The 22,610-nt window shown below is 38.2% G+C and overlaps 1 protein-coding gene and 1 non-coding gene across 2 annotated transcripts in view; both read right to left on the reverse strand.

Annotated features, from left to right (window-relative positions):
• The window catches only part of THEMIS (thymocyte selection associated), a 227,030-nt gene extending 225,103 nt beyond the window's left edge, over nucleotides 1-1,927 (reverse strand). Inside the window, exon 1 of the mRNA XM_030886730.2 lies at nucleotides 1,837-1,927. Coding sequence (XP_030742590.1) covers nucleotides 1,837-1,927 — 91 coding nt within the window. The remainder of the gene's footprint in view (nucleotides 1-1,836) is intronic.
• Nucleotides 1,928-15,975: 14,048 nt separating this feature from the next.
• LOC115871136 lies at nucleotides 15,976-16,107 on the reverse strand. Its single transcript, XR_004047115.1, has one exon. It is a non-coding gene; the product is annotated as a small nucleolar RNA SNORA49 (small nucleolar RNA).
• Between the last annotated feature and the right edge of the window lie 6,503 nt (nucleotides 16,108-22,610).

Consider the following 22,610-nt stretch of genomic DNA (forward strand, 5'->3'; position numbering starts at 1 on the left):
TATTAAAAAATAAATAAATAAAATAAAAAAAATAAATTTAAAAAATAGTGATTGGGAATAATTACAGGAAAAAAATAGATTAATGGACCAGAAGGTATATTTCACAAATGGGCTGATAGAGATATGGCCACTTTAAAGATAGCAACACAAAATGGGGAAAAGGTATCTAGTTTGGTAAACGGTATTGGAAAATCAGGCTTATTATATGAAGGAAACTAAAATTGGCTCTGTATGCTTCATAATAAAAAGTGTTCTTCAGATGGATTAAAAGCTAGCTGTGACATATAAGACCATCCAGTTCATATGAAATAATATCAAAGAAGATCTTTGTAGCCTAGACAGAAAGAAAACTGTTGTTTGGAAAGACACAAAATCCTGAACCATGAGTCAAAAATGGACTTAAGGCTGTCTTAGCAACATAGGTAACCACTGGGTTGTACGAACGGCTAATGTGTTCAGCGGCTGGCTGAAGCTTTAGCGGTCTGAGTCCACACAGAAGAAAAGCCTCATGATATACATCCAAAAAAATCTACTATTAAAATGAAATCCTTAAAATCCCTGGTGGAAATTGATTTTTTTTTTCATTTAAGGAACATAGAGACATTTCATGATTTTGTAGACATGGCAAAACATGGTCTTATTCCAAATAACCAATTTGCTAATGAATTAAACAAAACCCTATCACAAACTAATAAAAATATGTACCAATGTATCACTTCCAGGTGTATGTACATGTATGTATGCTTTTGCATTGATCTAATATCTGTCTATCTTTCCTGTATTTTATAATAGAATATATAATCCATGATTTTGTCAATGAATTGTAAAAATGACCTGCCTATAGCCTTAAGTTACTTTCCCATAAGTCTGTTTACTATTATCTAAATTCTACTACTTTGGTGAACCAGAAACACACATTTATTTGCATAAAAATGAGTCTTGTTATGCATATATTCAAACTAACTGATTAAAGAGTCTAAATATACATTGAAGTCTTTGATATTATTTTACATGAACATGTTAAGTTACACCAAAGTTCAATTATTTATGATTCAAACTTTTAATGGAACTGTGACTTTTCAGCATATACTTTAAATAAATTATCCTATAAGTAAATAAATATTAATTTCTTTGAATAAAAAGTCATTATCTAGAGCAGCAGTTCTCAAGCTGTGGATCGCGACCCCTTTGGGAGTCAAATGACCCTTTCACAGGGGTCGCTGACTCATAAAGTAGCAAAATTACAGTGGTGAAGTGGCAACGAAAATAATTTTATGGTTGGGGGATCACCACAACATGAGGAACTGTACTAAAGGGTCACAGCATTAGGAAGGTTGAGAACCACTGCTCTAGAGGAATTAAATGTTAGGCCACTACAGAAAGAGTTAGAGAATTGTTGAAGTAAGTAACATTTAGACATAGTAGAACGTGGTAAAGAGATTTGTCTTTCCAAACACAGCTTTTAAGAAACTAAATTTTATATTTTTTGTAGTCCAGAAACTTAACCATAGATATATATTTAAAACACATGTCACTCAATTACAGCCGAAGTCAATGAAAAGACAGAAATAATTCACCTACCATTTATAATGAATTCTTGAAGACCTCAAAATGTCTCAAGAACTTTATACACTTCTTATCTCTAGAAGCCTATCTAGGTTCTGCCTTCTCTGACACTGTTGAATTCTGACCATTCATCAGTTAAATCTTTTTCTCCTTTATAATTCTTTTAGTGGAATTTGTAGATTCTTTATTTAAAAGTTCCCTTTCAATTCCCGAGAGCATGTATATTTTATAAGCACTTTAGAGCCAGCTAAGAGTTACCAGGGTGCTTACCTTCAAGATAAATGCCTGACTGGATTTCAAGGACCCTGGGGAGGGTCCGAAGGTCAAGGGAGTGGATAAATTCATCCAGCGACAATGCCATTGCTTTGACTTGGGGTCTGTGCTGATCTGGTACTTATAGGGCACTGCGACTTCTGAGTGTCACTTGTTTTCAATTGCAGTTCCTGTACATCATTCCTCCTTTGAGCAAGCAAGACTGTCACACCAGAGCAGATGTAAGGAGGAGCAGCTCTGTGCAGGGTGGACTCTGTGAAAAGGGGGAGTAGCAGAAGATACAAGGTCTTACTGGTCTCTTTGTTCTCCTTGTGGCTTCGTTTCCTTCTGACAGAAGTAGAACAGGATGGGGGTAGAGTGAGCCTGTTTCAGCACACATTGTCAAAAACATTAGACTTGATATTTAGGTTACTCTGTCTGTTGCTTGGCCAGGTGTGCATTTCCATCAGGGGCAAGAATATCTGGGGTCAAATCTGCTTATGACTAGTCCACCAGTTGAGGAGAATGCAGGACTAGAGTTTAGCCTTAAAAATGGTGCCTTGATTATCAAGGGTTCATGGGGGTGGGAGGGTGAGAGGGTGGGACAAATGAGATGGGGAAAAAAGAGGACCTGATAGCAAGGGTTCAAGTAGAAAGAAAATGTTTTGAAAATGACGATGGCAACATATGTACAAATGTGCTTGACACAATGGGCCTATGTATGGATTTTGATAAGAGCTGTACAAGCCCCCAATAAAATGATTTTTAAAATGGTACCTCGTTAAATCTTTGTCTCTGTAGCTCATTTCTAAAGTTTGGCTTTATATCTTATTTGCATATTCCTACTGCTTTTATATGAAATTTGGTTGCAAAAGTGCTTTGTGTCCACTCCTTTTAGATGTTTTAGAGAAAGAGGATTGTAAACCACCTCTTATTCTCCCACATTAAGAAAATTTGCTTAAACTTAAAAGTAGAATTAGATAAGGGTGCAGTATGCAAAGTGATAGAATAAGTAAGCATGAATTTTCTAATCTCCACAGTACAGTGATAAAGATCAGGAGACCTGGGTTTTTCGGGTTGAACTATGCTTTTGCTTTGTAGAATGACTTCATTTATTTCCTCTGTAGAATGGGGGAAAAGTAAAAGGAGTCACATAAATTCTCTTCCAACGCCCAAAATCTACAATTCTGATCTTATGGTGGAAATTTAGTGGGGAAACTACAAATTCAAAGGAAATAAAATAATTTAATCTCATTAAGAATCTTTCACTTCTCTATTAATTGTGTTTAATTGAATCAATATTTAGGACAAGAGTATACAATGCAAGGTAATACTCACTGAGTCTTTTTTTGATGAATAATAGAACACTGGTTAATATATACGAGGGTAAAAGAGACTAAAAAAAACTATACATTCTCCTTATAAAGCAAACTCAAGACTTCTACCTAGGAAGTGCTTTGGCCTTAGGCAGAAGTGTGCATAGCCAGATAGAGAAGGTCAGCAATCTCCCTGGCTCTATCATATTTCTCTCTCAATAACCTATGTGTAAAAACGCTGCTTTCTTTTAAAATAGAACTTTGGAATACTCTTTCAGCTGCTTATAATCACAATGGAGACATTTAATAACCTGCCTAACTTCATTTCTTTCACCATCAATTTAGAATTTATGATTGGATACATCAACAGTTTGCTTTTTCACTGGTATCTTCTACTACCTGTGTTGGAACATTTTTGTCTGCAAATCTCCCAAACTTGATCTGTTTTCTGCTACCCTCCCCCAAAGGTCATGTTCCTCATTCTACTGCAAACGTTGATAAACCTAACACATTTCTCATACTGTTGACGATGTGATACAACTGTTCCTTAAAAACCATACATCTGTCAGAATTGGTGCTACAATTAAGTGTCATTTGGCACTTAATTCAAGATGGGCTTAACTTGATTTTTCTTTCCTTTTTTCCTTTTAAGCATCCTCAGTCAAACTTTGTATCCCATTAGCCAAAGAAGTCCTGGTGCTGCAACAGTTAATGCCCAGCTACTAATAGAACGGCTAGCAGTTTAAATTCATCCGGCAGCTCCACAGGAGAAAGACACAGTAATTTGTTCTTACAAAGATTATAGCCTAGAAAACCCTATGGGGCAGTTCTACTTGGCCACATGGGGTTACTATGAGTCAAAATGTCTCAATGCCACCTAAAAAGAATAATATCTAATGCTAGTTTAAAAAAAGAATAAGTAAGGTCAAAATTGGTATTTTTTAGAAAACTAAAACCTGAGAAATTTTGACACTAGTAGACCATCGAGAAATACTGAAATGCTTTCTTTAGCAAAAGGAATATTATCTCAGGCAAAACTGAAAAATGCAGTAAGTAAGGAAGAACAATGGAATAGACAGATGCAGTCAGTGGCAATGGGCAACTATATATGATCTCATCTGGCTTCTCTAGTGCCATGAGACAGAGGCCAGACATGCCTCCAAGTCCTATCCTTCTTTCCTTATTCTGACACCGACCATTCTTCCCAAGGCACTCTGTTTCTATTCTGGATTCAATAATGCATTGCAATGCCAATGCATAACTCATGGCCATACTAACAGGGAAGTTAAAAGGTTACCACAAGCCAGAAGTAGTACAAAGTAAAGGTATAGTCGTTGTTCTACTTCAATACCTATCCTCAGTTAGTGGCTACTTTGTCTAGCCCTCAACCTCTCAGCCACGTAGGCCTTGGTTCTCTGCCTTCATGAGCCAGGAAGTCAGCCTGCTACTCTGCCTCAGAGTCTTGTAATTTTGGTGTTGTTCCTCCATTCTGTCTCACACTCTCTGTCTCAGCCTCTGGTCTTGCCCTTCATCACTACACCTTTAATGTACACTTCCAGTGGTCCTGAAGTTTCGATCTCTTTCCAACCTCATAGAGAGTGCTTTCTTGGAGCCAACCCTTCTGTTATTGCTACACATGTCCTATTTGCTGTGGTGCTAGAAGCTAGACTCCTGGTATTTCTTTCAAATGCCAGCAGGGTGACCCAAAGTGAAGACAGGCTTCAGCAGAGCTTACAGACTAAGAACACATAATGAAGGAGGAATAGTTTACCTTTTCTGAGGAATTAGCTACTAAAAACCTTTTTCTGACAACATCGGAACATTGTAATGAAAAGAAGTAAAACATTGTTGGAGATAGTGCCAGAAGATGAGCCCCTCAGGTCAGAAGATATTCAAAATATGACTGAAGAAGACCTGCCTTCTCAATCACATAGACGGAGTAAAGCCTATGAGAGTAAAGCCTTCTGGATATTCATTTGCTAATGAGGCACAACTCAAAATTAAAAGAGGTAGTTGTAAACATCAATTAATACTCAAAAATTTTATAAAGTACGAATCTAGGAAATTTCAAGCTGTAAAAAATGAAATAGGAAGCATAAATATCAGCGTTCTAGGTATTAGTGAGCTGAAATAAACTGATATTGGCCATTTGGGATCAGAAAACCAAATGGTTTACTATGCTGGGGATGACATGATCAAGAAGAATGGCATCACATTCATCATCTAAAAGGATATTTCAGGATCTATTTTGAAGTGCAATGCTATCTGCGACAGGATCATGTCTATCTACATATAAAGACACCCAATTAATACAACTATTATTCAATTTTAGGTCCCAACCACAAGAGCTAGTGATAAAGAAGTTGAAGAATTCTACCAGCATTTTCAGTCTGAAATTGAAAAGATATGCAATCAAGATGCATTGATAATTATTGGAAATTGGAATGCAAACATTGGAAACAAGGAAGGAACAATAGTTGGAAAAGAGGGGTTGGTGACAGAAACTAGGTTGGAGACTGAATGATAGAATTTTGCAAGACTAACATCTTCCACACAAATACACTTTTCCCCACAAAACTAAAGGCTATGAAAGAAGTGTGTGTGTGTTTGGGGAGAAGGGGTTGTGCGGGGGGTTGTACCAAAAGACTGGAATTTTTTTCCAAAGCTATGTATTTAATATTTTTTTTTAACAAAACAACCTTATCACCTTCAAAGTACCCTCCATTACACTTAATACATTTATCAAATCTACCATTCCATTCTTAGAAACATCTAACTCATCTGTTTGGATGGCTAACAACACCTCCCTCATTTTCTTCTTCACCTTGTCTACTTTATTAAATCACTGTCCTTTCATGTTCCTCTTCACTAGAAGAAACAAAAAGAAGTTGCACAAAGTGAGGTCAGGAGAGTAAGGTACGTCGAGCAAGAGGGGCATGCTGGGTTTTATTTGCCAAAATCTGGTAATCTGAGATGGCTGCATGAGCAAGTACATTGTCAGAGTGTAAAAGCCAGTCCCCCTTCTACCACAAGCCAGGCCTTTTTGTTGCACACTGTTACACAATCTTTTCAGATCCTCTAAATTTAAAGCTTGACTAAACATCTGACCCAATGGAAAGAACTCTAAATACAATATCCCCCTCACATCAAAAACACAGATGACAAAAAAAATCGAGGAGTCAAGATGGCATCCAGGTAGAATCATCCACCCATTGTTAGATCCTGTTGTTAGATCAGAAAATTAAGAGGTAAGGAGGCCACTATTGGGAGGCTGGGTGCAAATAATAGATTTTTGTGCACTAGGGTCTCTATCAGACCTCCCCCTGAGATTTTTGCTCACGGAGTTATTCGAGAACTCATTGAAATGCTGTAAGTTCACCATGTTTGCCAGCAGGCTCTGCTAATCCCTCACCATATCCAGTGGGACGGCATATGCCACCACTTCGTATGCCCAATATACAAAACTCAGAGTACAGTAATTTCCCCAGGAAGCTATCTAAAGGGGATCATAATCCAAGGCTCTCAGAGAGTCTCTGAGAATTAGCAACAAGACCTCACACCAGAGTTCCCCTCTCTGCTAGCCACCCTACTCTCACATCTTCCCTCCTCAGCCATGAACAAAGTGACTGCATCAGCAACCCCCTCACCCCATCTCCACACCTCCATGCCTGCCAGCATGGGTAACAATAGATAATTGAGTACCCCCTGGGATATTTAACCATGAGCCAGCTGTGCAGAAGAGTCAAGAGTGACACAGGAGTGCAGCCAGTAGAGAATTAAGATCTAGTCGGGCCCCCAAACCACTTGGTTAATCTTGCCCCCCTTCCCTGGGAGACAGCCTGGCATATCCCCAATAACAAGGCATGCCACAAGCCCATTATAAAAAGAGAAAAAAACATTTTTTTAAAAACAATTCTAGGTTGTGTCCCTTTACTGTAAGCACCAGAAACCTGGCCTTGGTTTATTAGCATGATATTGGCATTACAAAACAGAAGAACTCTGATCCCCAGAGCACAGCCTAGGATTTTAACATAACAAAACAGAAAAAGTCAGGTGTTGAAAACCACAGCCTGAGCCAAAAACTGACTCTACCAGTTTTGGGCTCCCATAGAGGGTCTTTGAAAGTCCACAAAACATGTGACCAGACAGTCCAGACCAAACCTGTGCCCACGCTGCAGGCCCTCCCCAACCCGGTCCAGTGGCATTCCTACAGTCACTGACCTCAGCACACCCTCTGAGGCCCCCACTGCCTCGAGTCACTAAGTCAACAAAGCACCTTACCTACACACCAGTATGACTCACCACCATAGTTGTCCTGAAACCACACTTACCACTCACACAGAGAAAGAGCTCAGGGCCCCTCGGTCTCCTGGGAATATGGGGGCCAGCTCTTCTAAAACAACACACAGACAGCAACATACCTCAACAGCCTCAACAAGAAAACATAACACAACAGTGGGAAAAGTCCTTAACCTAACACTGCTCATAGAAGAAACAGACACTGATCTGCAACAAAAATAAATCTTCAGAATGTTGCTGGAGTGATACAGGATATGAGGGAAGCAATGCAGAATAAGGACGCAAGGAGAGAGGAGATGAAGTCCTCAATAGAGGGGATGAAGTCCACGCACCAAAGGGAAATATAAGAACTGAGGGATGAGGTAACAGAAGAAAAACACAAGATAATTGACCTCACCAACATATTAGAATAGGTGGAGAATCATACCAGTGATTTTTGAGCACTATTAGGCAGACTTCAACAAATAGGAGACTGTTAAACAAGATAATAAAAGAGGCGGAAAAAAACCTGCAACCAGTCACAGATGCTATGAAGAGGAACAATATTCAAATAACTGGTCTTCCAGAACAAGACACAATGAAGAAGTCTACAGTTAAATCAGTGAGAGAAATCCTGGAAACAAGCTTCCACACCTTAATGAATGAGCCACATGAAGAAGTCACCAAAGAATATAATAGTTAAATTATTCAACTTTGAGGGAAAAGAGAAAATTTTAAGAGCAGCAAGAGTAAAAAAGATGGTCACACATAATGGTGCTCAGGTAAAACTATGTTCAGACCTATCAGCAGATACCATGGAAAAGAGAGAGTGGAGTAACATCTGAAAGCTGAAATAAAACTCACCATCCTAAGCATCCTCTACCCTGCCAAACTATCTATTAAGATAGATAGGGAGGTAAGAGTGTTCCTGGACAAGGAAAAGCTCAAAGAATATGCCATTAGACACCCAACCCTGTGGAAAATCATTGCCAATTCACTGTGGTCAGAAGATCAACACCCACCAAGCATAAGCAGGAGACCTCTACATAGCTCTACTCCATCCAGAAGACAATGTGCCAAAAACAATTGCTTCAGAGGGAAAATAAGGCAAGAATGAAGCTCTCCACATAAACACAGCACGCTATATAAAGGGAGATAGGAAAGCAACAAAAACAAAAGTATGAGATAACAGCAATGAATCCACATATGGTGTTAATAACTCTGAATGTCAATGGCCTGAAATTGCCCATTAAAAGACAAAAGTTAGCAGGCTAACTACGAAAACATAACCCATCAATCTGTTGACTGCAAAAAACACATCTTAAGCTTGCAAACAAAAATAGACTAAGACTAAAAGGCTGGCAGAAATATACCAGGCAAGCAGCAACTTAAAAAAAAAAAAGGGTGCAATTCTAGTCTCCAACAAAATTGACCTCAAGGTGCAAACCATAAGAGACAAGAATAGCCACTATATAATGTTCAAAGGAACAGTAAACCAGGAACTAGTAAGCATGGTAAACATATATGCACCTAACAAGAGATCCCCAAAATGTGTCAAACTATTCAAAAGTTGAAAAAGGAAATCACAGACTCAATGATCATAGTAGGTGACTTTAATACACCACTACCAGAGGAAAATAGAAAGATAGAAAGAAAAATAGAAAGAAGCTCAGCAAGGAGGGTAAAGAGCTAAACACTAGAATTAGGTGACTGGATCTGACAGACAATTATAGAGCTCTCCATTGAAATGCAAAAAAATCACATTCTTTTCAAGTGTGCATGGCTTATTTTCAAAACTAGACCACATGCTGAGACACAACTTGAGCCTGAGTAAATTCAAGCACAGATCTCACTCAGATGTCCCTCTGAGTCCACCACACCATAAAGATGGATGTCAACAAAAGGCTGACCAGAAAAACAAAGGCAAACAGCTAGAGGCTGAATAACAATCTTCTGCACCATGAATGGGTAGTGGTCCAGATTAGAGAGGAAAGTAGGAACTTTCTAGAAACCAATGAGAATGAGAATATAACATACCAAAACCTATAGGTACAGAAAAAACAGTTATCAGAGGAAGCTTGATAGCGATTAGTGTATATATGAAAAAAGAAGAGAGACATAACTGATACTCTACCACAAAACCGCCAGCAACTAGAACAGAGTCAACAGAACAACCCCTCCAACAGTAAAAGAAAAGAAATAATAAAAATCAGAGCAGTTAAAGGAGTGGGAAGACAAGAGAACAATGCAAAAAATGAATGCAGGAATAAGCTAGTTCTTGGAAAGGATCAACAGAATCAGCAGCTCACTGGCAAATCTAACCAAGGAACAGAGAGAGCAAACATCAATAGGCAGGATGAGGGATGAAACTGGCAAAATCACAACGGACCCCAATGAGATTAAAAGGATTCAAAGTACTATGAAAGTTTGTGTTCTAATGAATCCAACAACATGGAAGACATGGACAAATACCTGGAAAAATAATCGCTTCCTAAATTATCCTAGATATAGGTCAAGAACCTCAACAGACACACCGTAAAAGAAGAAATAGATATGGTTATCAAGAAACTACCAGAGAAAACTCTTCTGGACCAGACAAGCATTCAAGGAACAGTTGATACCAATCCTTCAAAAAGTATTCCAAAGCATAAAAAAATATGGCAAACTCCCAAACTCATTCTAATAAGCCAGTATAACGTTGATGCCCAAATAGAGCAAGGATCCCAAAGGAATAGAGTACTACAGACTGATATCTCTAATGAATGTAAATGCAAAATTCCTTAACAAAATACTGGCCAACAGAATACAAAGTATATCAAACTTTTGAGGATAAATCAAAGCAATCGTCAATAAAATTTAAAGGATAGAAATTATACTAAGTGCCTTTTCTGTCCATATAAGAGTAAAGCTAAGAATCAATAACAGAAGGAAAACTTTAAAACTTACAAAGATATAGCATTTGAGCAGTCACTCTTAATCAACCAATGTCTTAAATGAGATGTCATAGGGAAATTTGAAAGTACTTGAGAACAAATGAAATAATGAAAACAAGTCAAAGCTTGAAAATAGAGGTAAAACGGTAGATATCTCTAATAAAATCTTTAAACAATAAACTAACATCATACCTCAAGGAATTAGAAAAAAAATAAAAGCACACTACAACCAAAGCTACTAGAAAGAAAGACATAAAAATGATTGGAGTGGAAAAGTGGGTGAAGGGAGACGTCAGACAATGTAAGCTATAACAAAATAATAATTTATAAATTATCAAAGGTTCGTGAGGGAGGGGGTGGGGAGGGAGGGAGAAAATGAGGAGCCGATGCCAGCGGCTTAAGGGAAGAGCAAATGTTTTGAGAATGATGAGGGCAATGAATGTATAATGTGCTTTACACATTGATGTATGTATGGATGTGATAAGAGTTGTATGAACCCCTAATAAAATGATTCAAATTAAAAAAATGAATTAAAAAATATGATTGGAGTGGGAGATAATTGAACTAGAGATTAGAGAAATGATAGGGAAAAAATCAATACTATCAAATGTGGATCCTTTGTAAAAATGAACTAATGTCACATACCACTAACTAGACAGACTAAGGGAAAATAAGAGAGAGAAGACTCAATTTTTTAAAATCTGAAGTGTATTTTACCAAAAAATATATGTAAATGATTAAAAGAGAGTCAATTCTATGAATGACAACAAATGGATCAACTTAGATGAAATGGTCAAATTCCTGTAATTATGCAATGTGCCAACATTGTCACAAAAAGAAGTCGAGAGAGATGACTCTGGGTAGACTCATAACAATGAAGGAGAATTAATCTCCAACAAAAACAGTCTAGGAATAGAATGGGGGAGTGGGGAATTGAAGAGGAAAGAAATTTCCTAATTCATTTAATGAGGCCAGCATCACACTGATATCAGTCAGACCAAAAACCTGCAAAACAAACAACAAACAAAAAGCAACAAATATGACCAAAAGCAACCGCAGTGCAAAAATTCTCAAGACAATACAATTGTTTTCAGGTGCCATCAAGTCAGTTCCAATTCATGGCAACCCTTTATGCAACAGAATGACATAGCACCCAGTCCTGGGCCATCCTCACAATTGTTCTTATGTTTGAGCGCATTGTTGCAGCCACTGTGTGAACCTAGCAAGCTATATAGTTAACAGTATTATAAAGAGATTGTGCATGATGGAATGTAAAATGGGATATATCCTTGAAATGCAAGGATGATTCAGCATATGAAAATCCATCAATGCAATAAAATGAGGTGGGAACAAAACCCACATAGTTACCTAAATTGATATAGAAAATGCATTTAATGAAAATTTAACTAAAAAGTTCATTAAAATTTTTTAAATAACCTAAATAAACTATGAATAAAAGAACTTTCCTCAACATGGTAAAGGGCATTTATGAAAAATCTACAGTTAACATCCTACTCAACACTGATTGATAAAAGGCAAAAATTTCACTTTGAGGACTAAGATGCACTGACTTGACCATGATAATTTTAATTGCCTCATATGTTTGTGAAAGCTGTACAATGAAGAAGGAGAAGAAAAGAATGATTTGTGTTTTTGAGTTTATGGCATTAGCTAAGTAAATATACTGTGGACTGCAGAAGAACAGACATGTTTGTCATGAAAGAAGTATAGTTGGTATGCTCTTCAAAGCAAGGCTGGTGAGATTTCATCTCATCTCAGGAAAGACTAATTCATAGGAAGGACATCCTGCTTAATAAGGTAGAGGGTCGATGAGATGGATTGACACAGTGGTTGCAATAATGGACTCAGTTGAATCAATGATTCTGAGAAAGGTGAGGTAGGATTGTGTTCATTTATACACAGAGTCACTAAGCATCTACACCAGTACGGAAGCACCTAACAAGCACCACATAAGCAATATGGAAAGGTTAAAGGCCTTTGCTCCACTCAGGAATAAGACTGTGTTTCCCAGTTTATCCACTTCTATTGAACATAGTACTGGACGTTCTAATCGAACAAGTACACAAATTATATGTACTCCCATAAAAGGCTTCTGAAGTGGAAAGAAAATAAATCAAAGCAGTCTCAAATAGATACTGGAACCCACGTTATTTTGCTTAATATAGTTGGAAAAGTCTCCATTACAAAGCACAGCTAGGCTAAAGTACTTTCCTTAATGCAGTCTCTATGGAATTTGTATAACTCTCTGCGTTACTCAAAAGACTGGTTGGAAGCTGAGGTCCCCTAAAAGAGCTAAAAACACCGAGAAGTGTTTCTTACTCACTGATTAGTGATTCAAAGCTAGCCCCTGCTGCCCAGTGAGTTAACAAAGACATTCGGAGAGTGATTTAAGATTTAAAGCATCTATCGTTCCTCTGGCTTGCTCATGGTCAATAGTTGTTTTCTGGGTTACTCTGAGTTCTGAGTTAAGGAAAAATATCTATGTGTGACTCCCCAAAGTATAAATTCCAAAGTCAAAGTTATATATTCACCATGTATTCTGATTTCTAACAGGACACACCAAAAACAGTCTTTTGCACTGCTGAGGTCTCCTCACTGGTATACCTTTTAACTTATTTTTCTGCTCATTTAAAAATTATTATTAATATATGTCATATTTCATAGTTCAATGATGTCCATCAGAATTGTAAAATTGCTACCATAATCAGTTTCCAAATGCTCTTTTTCTACATGGACTCCTTGACATCGTCTCCCTTCCCTCCCTCCCCACTCTGTTATATCTTTTAAATAAAAATTTCTTTTTCTTCCCCTGACTTGGCATGGGTAAATTGGTTACACAATTTCAGGGTAAAATACCTGTATATCAGGTGACAATCCATGTTTTTTCATTGATATTCCTAAGTGTATCATTCACAAGACTGCAAAGTAGAAAGAACCCATGTGCTTTTGAATGGATTCAACCAACAAATAAAATAAATGGATTAATAAATTGTGGTTTATGCATACAATGGATTATTTTTCAACCACAAGACCCACTGCTATCTAGTCAATTGCAACTCATATCAGCCCTACATAGAGTTTCTGAAGCTATAAATCTTTATGAGAATGGATAGCCCCTTTTTTCTCCAACAGAGTAGCTGGCAGGTTTGAACTACTAACCTCTGGTTAGCGGTCCAATGCTTACCTGACAGCGCCACCAAACTCAAACCAAACTTACTAACATCAAGGAGATTCTGAATGATAGTGACCCTATATGATAAGATAGAACTTCCCCCTGTGGGTTTCTATGATTGTAACTCTTTACAGGAGTAGACAGCCTCATCTTTCTCCTGCAGAGAGGGCTGGTGATTACCTACTAGATGTCCTTTATTTAGCTATAAGAATGAATAATATTCTGATACATATGAGGGAGTACCCCCCCAAAAAATGATTTTGCCCCAAAGCTACGTGTTTAATTTTTTTTTTTTTTACAATACAATCTTATCACCTTCAAAGTATTCTACATTACACTTAATGCATTTATCAAATCTTCCATTCCATTCTTGGAAATATTTTTCAAACTCATCCATTTGGGTGGCTGGCAGCACCCCCTTTGTTTTTTTCTTCACCTCTTCTACATGGTCAAATCACAGTCTTTTCATGTTCCTCTGTGTTCTTAGAAGCAAAAAGAAGTTGCACGAGCAAGGTAAGGTGAGTCAGGTGCATGGGGCAAGACAGACATTCTGGTTTTTTGCCAAAAACTAGTGTACTGAGATGGCTACATAAGCAGGTGCATTGTTGTGGTGGCAAAACCACCCCCACCCCCAATCTACCACAAATCAGGCCTTTTTGTCACACACTTTTGCGCAATCTTTTCAGAACCTCTAAATAGAAAGCTTGATTAACAGTCTGACCTGGTGGAATGAACTCCAAAAGCACTATCCTTCTCACATCAAAAAAACCAAATGATCATCATCTTGAGCTTTGATTTCACTTGACAAGATTTTTTTGGGCGAGGGGATGATGGTGTCTTCCACTGGCTTGATTGATGTTTGCTTTGGGGGTCATAGAATAGCACCAGGTCTCATCACCAGTAACAGCCTTGGGGAGAAGTCTGGGTCGCTTCAGAGCTGTTCTTGCAAAGCACAGCAGGTTTCCAGTCAACGCGTTTGTTCCCGGCGAGTGTGAACCCGAGGCACACATTTTGCAGGGACCCTTCTCCTCCCCAAATCTTCCAGTACAATTCGCTGAACCGAGCTCCAAGAGAGTCCAGAGAATTTCCAATCTCTTCACTGGTCCGTCATCGCTCGTTGAGCACAAGTGCATGACTTTCGTCTACATTTTCATCCATTTGGGATGTTGATGTTGTCCAGAATGAGGTTTGTCATTAATCAACATTTCACCTTTTTAAAAATGAGAAAACCACTCCTACACTTCAATTTATTCACATAGCACTGTCCTTGTAAGCTGTATTCAGCATCACAACAGTTTCTCTGGCGTTCCCCCCACCCCCCACCCCCCAGCAGGACACAAAATTTCAGAGCCACACATTGTTCTCTTAAATTGGCCATCACCAAAAAAACGAGGTTCAAGAGAAACTGTCTTTATGAAAAAATTCACTGTGACCAGCACAAACCTTCCCAGGTGACACCACTGGATGCACTAACTCAGACAGAGTTGCTTGATGCTTGCCTAGAAGGAAAACTGCGTTCTACAAAAGCTCTGCCCAGTGGCACTTTATCCATTTGGGGGTGGGGGGGATACTCCCTCCTAGATGAACCTTGAATGCATTAGGTGTGCGAAATAAACCACACACAAAAGGACACTTATTGTGCAATTCTAATTATATGAGTTAAATAGAATAAGCAAATTCATAGCATTAAAAGACAAAAATTGGGTTGTCAAGGGCTGGGGTTACGGGGAAAGAGAAGGTAGAGAATTATGGTAATGATTGAGAAGAATTTAAAAGTTCTGTAAATTAATAGTGGTGCCAATTGCACAATATTATGAACATACCTAGAGCCACTGAATTGTACACTTAAAACTGTTAAAATGCTAGATTTCTGTTACTCATATTCTACAATAGTTTAAAAAATGTATCTTTAAAAGACATTGGAGCAGGGTAGATGCAGCATAGATAAGAATGCATAGTAGGTGTCAAATGCAATACTTTGAGTTGTTCAACATATAATTATAAAATAATAAAAAGTGTATGTACTTATAAAATAATTAAATTTCTGTTTAGAAAACAACACAATTATTTTTCTTGAACATGTAGAGATTTTAAAGCATATATATATTTGTTTTTGTTTGTTTGTTTCAGTCCTGTAATCTCCAGCATCTTCTTTACACTGTCCTCACCCATGTCGCATATTATCCTTTTGGTTTTTAATTATATCTTTTTTGTTTGTTTGTTTGTTTTTTTGTTTGTTTTTTTTTTAATTTTTTTTTTTTAATTATATCTTATGGGCAATTTTCATTCCATACCTTCCCTTCAGATGCATGTCTATTCCCATCCCCTTGAATAGTCCTTCCTTGATTTTCCTCATTTTTCATTCTACTTTTCTATCTGTCCTCTCTCAGTCCTATCTATTTATTTTGTAGCCTCATCTCTCCTTTTTTTTTTCCCCACTGTCAGCTCAATGTGTAGGCCCCAGAAGAAAGTGGGTGCTTCCTGGGGAGGGACACGGGCTTTCTTATCTATCCTCAGGCAATGCCCGGGCACTCCACAGCGAGAAGGCCCTGGAGAAAGGCTGAGGAAGCTCTCTTTTAAAATGTGCTTTACACAATTGATGTATGTATGGATTGTGATAAGAGTTGTATGAGCCCCTAATAAAATGATTAAAATATATATATATAATTGTGACTTTACTCAATACATTTATCTTAGGTAGTCAATCAAAAAGTGCATCTTCAAATATAATGTAAAATTAGGTAATATAAAGTACTGAAGAGACCAAGTTCAAGAAAAGAGACCAAGTTCAGTGTTGTAGTACAGGTTCCCATTAAGAGTGGCCTACTATACCTCTAGCCAATTGGCAGGAAGAAGTTGTTGTTGGTTTCTAAGGAAAGCTAAAAATCTGCTTCCAATCAAATCATGTTCTTAAGTTTGCAACTAATACACATTTTAACATTGCAAGTCAAATTATTATTTTCATGTGAAATAACCTGACCTTTATTGGATGGTTCTATCTTATTCTTTCAAAACAGGTACTGACAAAAAAGGGTGTGAGGGTACCTGCATGTGATCTCACCAAATAAGTATTTCTGATCAAACCCTTTCTGAGCTCTGAAAAACTTAGAATCTTTCTGAAAAATGTTTTAGGCTTTAGATTCAGCATTCACAGAATTCCTTTTTGTTTCTCCACCGCCACCTACCCAAGTCTATCATCTCTCATGTGTTCTATTTCTGTAAATGGTACCACCTTCTGCTCAACTTTCCAGGCTGGAATCCTAAGTCTCGCTACAGCACTTCTCTCTTGATCATCCCCTTCACTGACTGGAGGCTTTGGTCAAATAGATGGATATGTATAGTTTTTGTATGAGTTTCTGCTCATTGTCAGTTACTACAAAAGAGGACCATGCACTGAAATGCGTCAGAGAGAATCTTGGTGAACATTTGTGTTATTTTGTCTGCCATTCTCTTTCAGAATCCTGCCCTGACTTTTCCCTTGCTGTCAGACTCAACCTCTCTCCTAAGAACCTTACCGATGGATCAAAACTAAAACCCCTTCACTCATAAAATATATTCCTATGTCTTTCTCCAAATGGTGGAGATTCTGTGGTACAATTATAACACGATCTTCTGATTTTTATATCGCAGTATTTTAAAGCTAGACAACAACATGCCACAGAAAGGACTCTCCAATTTTAACAGTTTTTCTCTCCTTTCACACATTTGTTACATCTAAGAGAAAATTAAGAAAGGCATTTACATTTCAGTGTGATAACATCTTATAGCCTCAGATAAAACAATTCGCCCCCCCCCAAATTTTTCAAATCACGTTTTCAAATTATATTAAGTAATCTTCTATTGGGAAGTAAATACTAAGTTGGCAACCCCATAAAAAAGAACAAATCTCTCCTTTTAGATTTTTATAATTAAAAATTAAAATATTATATTACACATGTATTCCTGGAGTGATGTGAACAGTTAAGCACTCGATAGTTCACCAAAATATTGGCAGTGGGAACATGCCCAATGGTGTGTTCAGAAGACAGACTTGGTGATTTGCTTCAGAAAGGGTACAGCCATGAAAACCCTCTAGAACAATTCTACTGCGCACACTTAAGGGCTCACTATGAGTTGCACTTTACTGATGGCAACTATGGTAGGTAGGCTGGATTTACGAGATGCCAAACCAGGACACTTGTGTGTGTATGCATATAAGAAAGAGATTTTGATCAAGAAATGACTCACACCGTGAAGAAGGGGGTAAGTCCAGTCCAGTTCAAGTCCTTGAGTCAGACAGAAGCTGAAGGTTTCTCCTGACTCCTGTAGCTGTCAGGTTGACAAACAGGAAGGAGGATCACCACAGGTAAGTAGAAGCTGAGCTAAATGCATCCAACGTTGAAAGCCTGCTGATGGCTTCTGTGGTCAGCAGGTGATTAAACAGGAGGTCACTAAACTAGATACACCATCCATATCCAACAGCAGCAGTGGGAATGCTGGCACACACGGTCAGTTCATACTAAGAGTAGGCCACACCCTGAATGAAACCCCTCTCAATCGTATCAAAACTGTGACCAGATTCAGGAGGTCTAGTCTCCTCACAACTGCTAAGTTGCTTCATGGAGGAACTCATCATGGAGTTGACCACACTAGGTAAGAGTATGTCATGGAAGAACCCTGGCCTACCCATGTTAACATAAAACTAACAATGATGCTTTGCATATATGATATATATCATTTATAAGGAGTCCTGGTGGCATGGGAGGATAAGCTGTGGAACTGGGCTGCTGACCTCAAGTTTGGCAGATCAAACCCATCAGGTGCTCTTCAGGAGAAAGAAGCATCTACCTGCTCCTGTGAAGATTCATAGCCTCCCACACCCGAGACAGCCCAAATGAGTCGGCATTGACTTGATGTTTGGGTTTTCAATATAATTTACATATAAATTTTATTATAAAGATAAAATACTGTTTCTCAAGGTTTCCCTACTTTACAAACTAAATACCTGGCACACATTTTTTTTAGTTTGCTCATTTTCTTCTTCTTTTTTTTAAATCATTTTATTAGGGGCTCATACAACTCTTATCACAATCCATACCATCAATTGTGTGAAGCACATTTGTACATTAATTGCCTGGCACATATTTTGACAAATAATTCTCAACGCTTAAAAGTCATAGGTGCTGTGTCAAGAAAACCTAGGGCAGGAACTGCTTATCAGAAGATGCCTCCCTGCAACTATCATGACCCCAATTCTACCTTACAAATCCGGCTAGACCAGAGGATGTACACTGGTACAGATAGGAACTGGAAACACAGGGAATCCATGGCGGATGATCCCTTCCGGACCAGTGGTGTGAGTGGTGATACTGGGAGGGTGAAGGGAGGGTAGGGTGGAAGGGGGGAACTGATTACAAGGATCTACATATAACCTCCTCCCTCAGAGACGGACAACAGAAAAGTGGGTGAAGGTTGACGTCAGACAGTGTAAGACATGACAAAATAATAATAATTTATAAATTATCAAGGGTTCATGAGGGAGGGGGGCGTGGAGGGAAGGGAAAATGAGGAGCTGATACCAAGGGCTTAAGTAGAAAGCAAATGTTTTGAGAATGATGAGGGCAACAAATGTACAAAAGTGCTTGACACAATGGATGGATGGATAGATTGTAATAAGAGTTGTATGAACCCCAAATAAAATGATTTTTAAAAGAAGAAAAATGCCAGTCTCATGAGGTGCTGCCCCCTAAAACAAATCCAGACCAAAAAACGGAAAGAAGGGAGAAACAGATGTTTACTGATTCACTTTATAGAGAAAGAATGACTTTAGATTTCATTACTTTCCAGGCTATCCAATTTCCTTTTTAGTTTATTTTTTGTATATATGAAATAGCTAAGGATAAATGAAGGAGAGGGTTTGTTATAGATGATGACTTTTCACAAGATTTACAATTTTATTTCAAATTACCTCCAGTGACTGTATTTTCCAATTAAACTCAGAAAGCACTGCGACTACTCTCATTGTTTGATAAGCTCATTGTTTCAGATGATGTATTTATTCCATTCTTAGGACTTTTTAATTTATCTTTAAGACTTTGTTATCAGAAAAATAAACTCTTGATACCATAAGCAACCATATTAAGTGAGTGTTTGTTGTCTGAAGGTAGCTATTTGAAAATATTTATTATATATATCCATTTCCTATAACCCTCTTCCCAGAATCAAATCATCTGAATAGAACAAAACATTAGAGAAACTGTTGGTGCCTCAAGGAAGACAATTAGAGGAGTTCACATTTGAAATCGAGCTTATAAAACAGAATAGCCATCAATTTTTTCCATATTTAAATACATATGAGTATAAGCTTAGATTTAAAGTAAAACTACTTAGACAGTACAGACATTTCCTATTTGCACCCAGTTTCTCTATTAGCACTTTATATTTCAATGGTGCCTTGCTGGTCTAGTGAGTTACAGGCTGGGCTACTAGCTGCAAGGTCAAGAGTGTGAACCCCCAGCTGCTCTTGGGGGAAAGCAGCAGCATAGCAGACTATGATGCAGAGCATCAGGCAGGCTTCCAGGCCAAAGAAGCAAAGGCCAAGGGATGAAGTGGCTGAAAGGTCGGAGACCAAAGACAGACTTAGCTCCTGGCTGAGGAGAGGTGCTGTGGTGAAACAACGACTGTATGCTTGATGTTTTATAATCTTGAGTTGTGGTAACCTGTTAACTTCCCTAATAAAATGTCTGAATCATGAGTATTGTCTATAAATTCTGTGTGGGCTTTGCAACAGATAATCAAACCAAGCAGAGAAGTAGATTTCCCTAGTCAGAAGCCAGACATACCTCTATGCCATTTGAATAGTACTTATGATAATGAATATGATAAAGAAAAATTATTAAGAAAATTAATTTATTGGTTTATATGAATATATAACTAAGAAAATTTTAATGAGAATAATAGAAACACTTATGAATGATAATGAAAATATATGATACTCAATGTATTTCCATTTAAGACCAAAACAAATTTACAAAATAATAAGATACATTTGTCTTTTGGTTTAGATCTTATAACACATAGAATCCCATATCACACATATATTCAATTAGAAAGTATGGGGAAAATTCATTTCATGACTTTGAGGATTATCATTTTATATGTTGATACTTAAACTACATTTAAACAATTTCAGCTTCTGAAGTAATGATTGATGCATTGCTTAAAATATCAGAATTACTGTAAATCTGAGACATTCTGGGAAACTTTTATAACAAGGTGTGTTGGCTCTGGATCCCCAAGCCCATGGCGAAGAGTGATTTAGCAGAGTGTACAAGATCTTCTTCTTTGACAATGGGTACAGAGATTCTGTTTGGGGTGACAAACAAGTTTATAACTAAATAGTAGGGGTGCTTGCTTAATATTGTGAATGCAATTAATATCATTGAATTATACACGTAAATGTGATAACAATGGTAATTAAACTTATGTATATTTTGCCACAGTACAAAAAAAGGGGGGGAGTGGGGGGACGAATTACAGTCTCAGAAGCCCGCAGGAGAATAAACTGCATGATGGCGATGGTGCTTTTCAGGAGCCAGAGGGACTGATGCAAGCCTTGATGGTGCTGCTCATTAAGTATTGGACTGCCAACCACAGGTTGGTTCAGACCCAGCAGCCCCTTCTCAGGAAAAAGATAAGGTGGGTTTTTTTTTCCTCTCGTAAAGTTTACAGCATTGGAAACCCTATATAGAGTCTAGAGTCTCTATGAGTCAGTAGTTTGGCTCTTGGCTATTAAGCAAAAGGTCAGAGGTTCAAACTCACCAGCCACTCTGCAGGAGAAAAAGCAAAACCCACTGCCATCAAGTCAGTTTTGAGTCATAATGGCCCAATATAGGGTTTCCAGGGCTGTAAAGCTTTGCAAGTAGCTTCATGTTTCTCCTGAAGAAATGCTGCTGAGTTTGGCCCTTGGTCTCGCTGTTAGCAGTCTGATGCTTACTTGGCAGTGCCACCCGGGCTCCTGCAAACATCATCATCTGGCACACTCTAAGGGCTTTTCTACTCTGTCTAAAAGGCCACTGTGAGTCCGGATCAGTAATTATTCTCAGGTGTACATAGCATAGCTCGCTGGTATTATTGTTTCCCCAATCGACCTATCGATTGACTGAAAATTGGGTCATGAGGACAAGTTCATTTCCAGACCTGAACAGTGACTAAGGGCCGTAGCCTTGGGGGATTGAGAAGTCTCTAGTCAACCAATAAGCCTGGCCTTCTTAAAATGCCAAATCACCTTTAGTTAACTTGTCTTCTTGGTCTCCTTTGAGCTGTGACCATTTCTCACACTTTCCTTGTTCTTGATGGCCATGACAGTTGTTTTTGGTTTTTAGCCTTCTTTTCTTTCTTTTTATTAAAAATCATTTTATTGGGGGCTCATACAACTCTTATTATAATCCATCCATCCATCCATCCATTGTGTCAAGCATGTTTGTGCATTTGTTGCCATCATCATTTTCAAAACATTTTCTTTCTACTTGAGCCCTTGGTATCAGTGTCTCCTTTTTCCCCCTCTATCCCCTACCCTTCCTCCCTCGTGAACCCTTGATAATTTATACATTTTTTTTTCATGTCTTACACTGACATATCTCTCCCTTCACCCACTTTTCTGTTGTCCACCCCCCTGGGGGGGTGTTATATGTAGATTATTGTGATTGGTTCCCCTTTATCCACCCACCTTCCACGTCCCCTCCTGGTATAGCTACTCTCAAAATTGGTCTTGAGGCGTTTATCTGTCCTGGATTCCCTGTATTTCCAGGTCTTAGCTGTACCAGTGCACATCCGCTGGTCTAACCAGATTTTTAAGATAGGATTGGGGTCATGATAGTGGCGGGGAGGAAGCATTAAAGAACTAGAGAAATGTTGTATGCTTCAGTGTTGCTACACTGCACCCTGACTGGCTCTCTACTCCCTGTGACCCTTCTATAAGGAGATGTCCAGTTGCCTACAGATAGCCTTTGGGTCTCCACTCCATACTCCCCCTCATTCACAATTATGTGATTTTTTTATTCTGGGTCTTTGATGCCTGATACCTGATCCTTT

This window comes from Echinops telfairi, unplaced genomic scaffold (assembly GCF_000313985.2).
Source record: "Echinops telfairi isolate 266 unplaced genomic scaffold, ASM31398v2 ScPeMD7_3533;HRSCAF=4204_0, whole genome shotgun sequence".
In the NCBI taxonomy this organism is placed as follows: domain Eukaryota; kingdom Metazoa; phylum Chordata; class Mammalia; order Afrosoricida; family Tenrecidae; genus Echinops; species Echinops telfairi.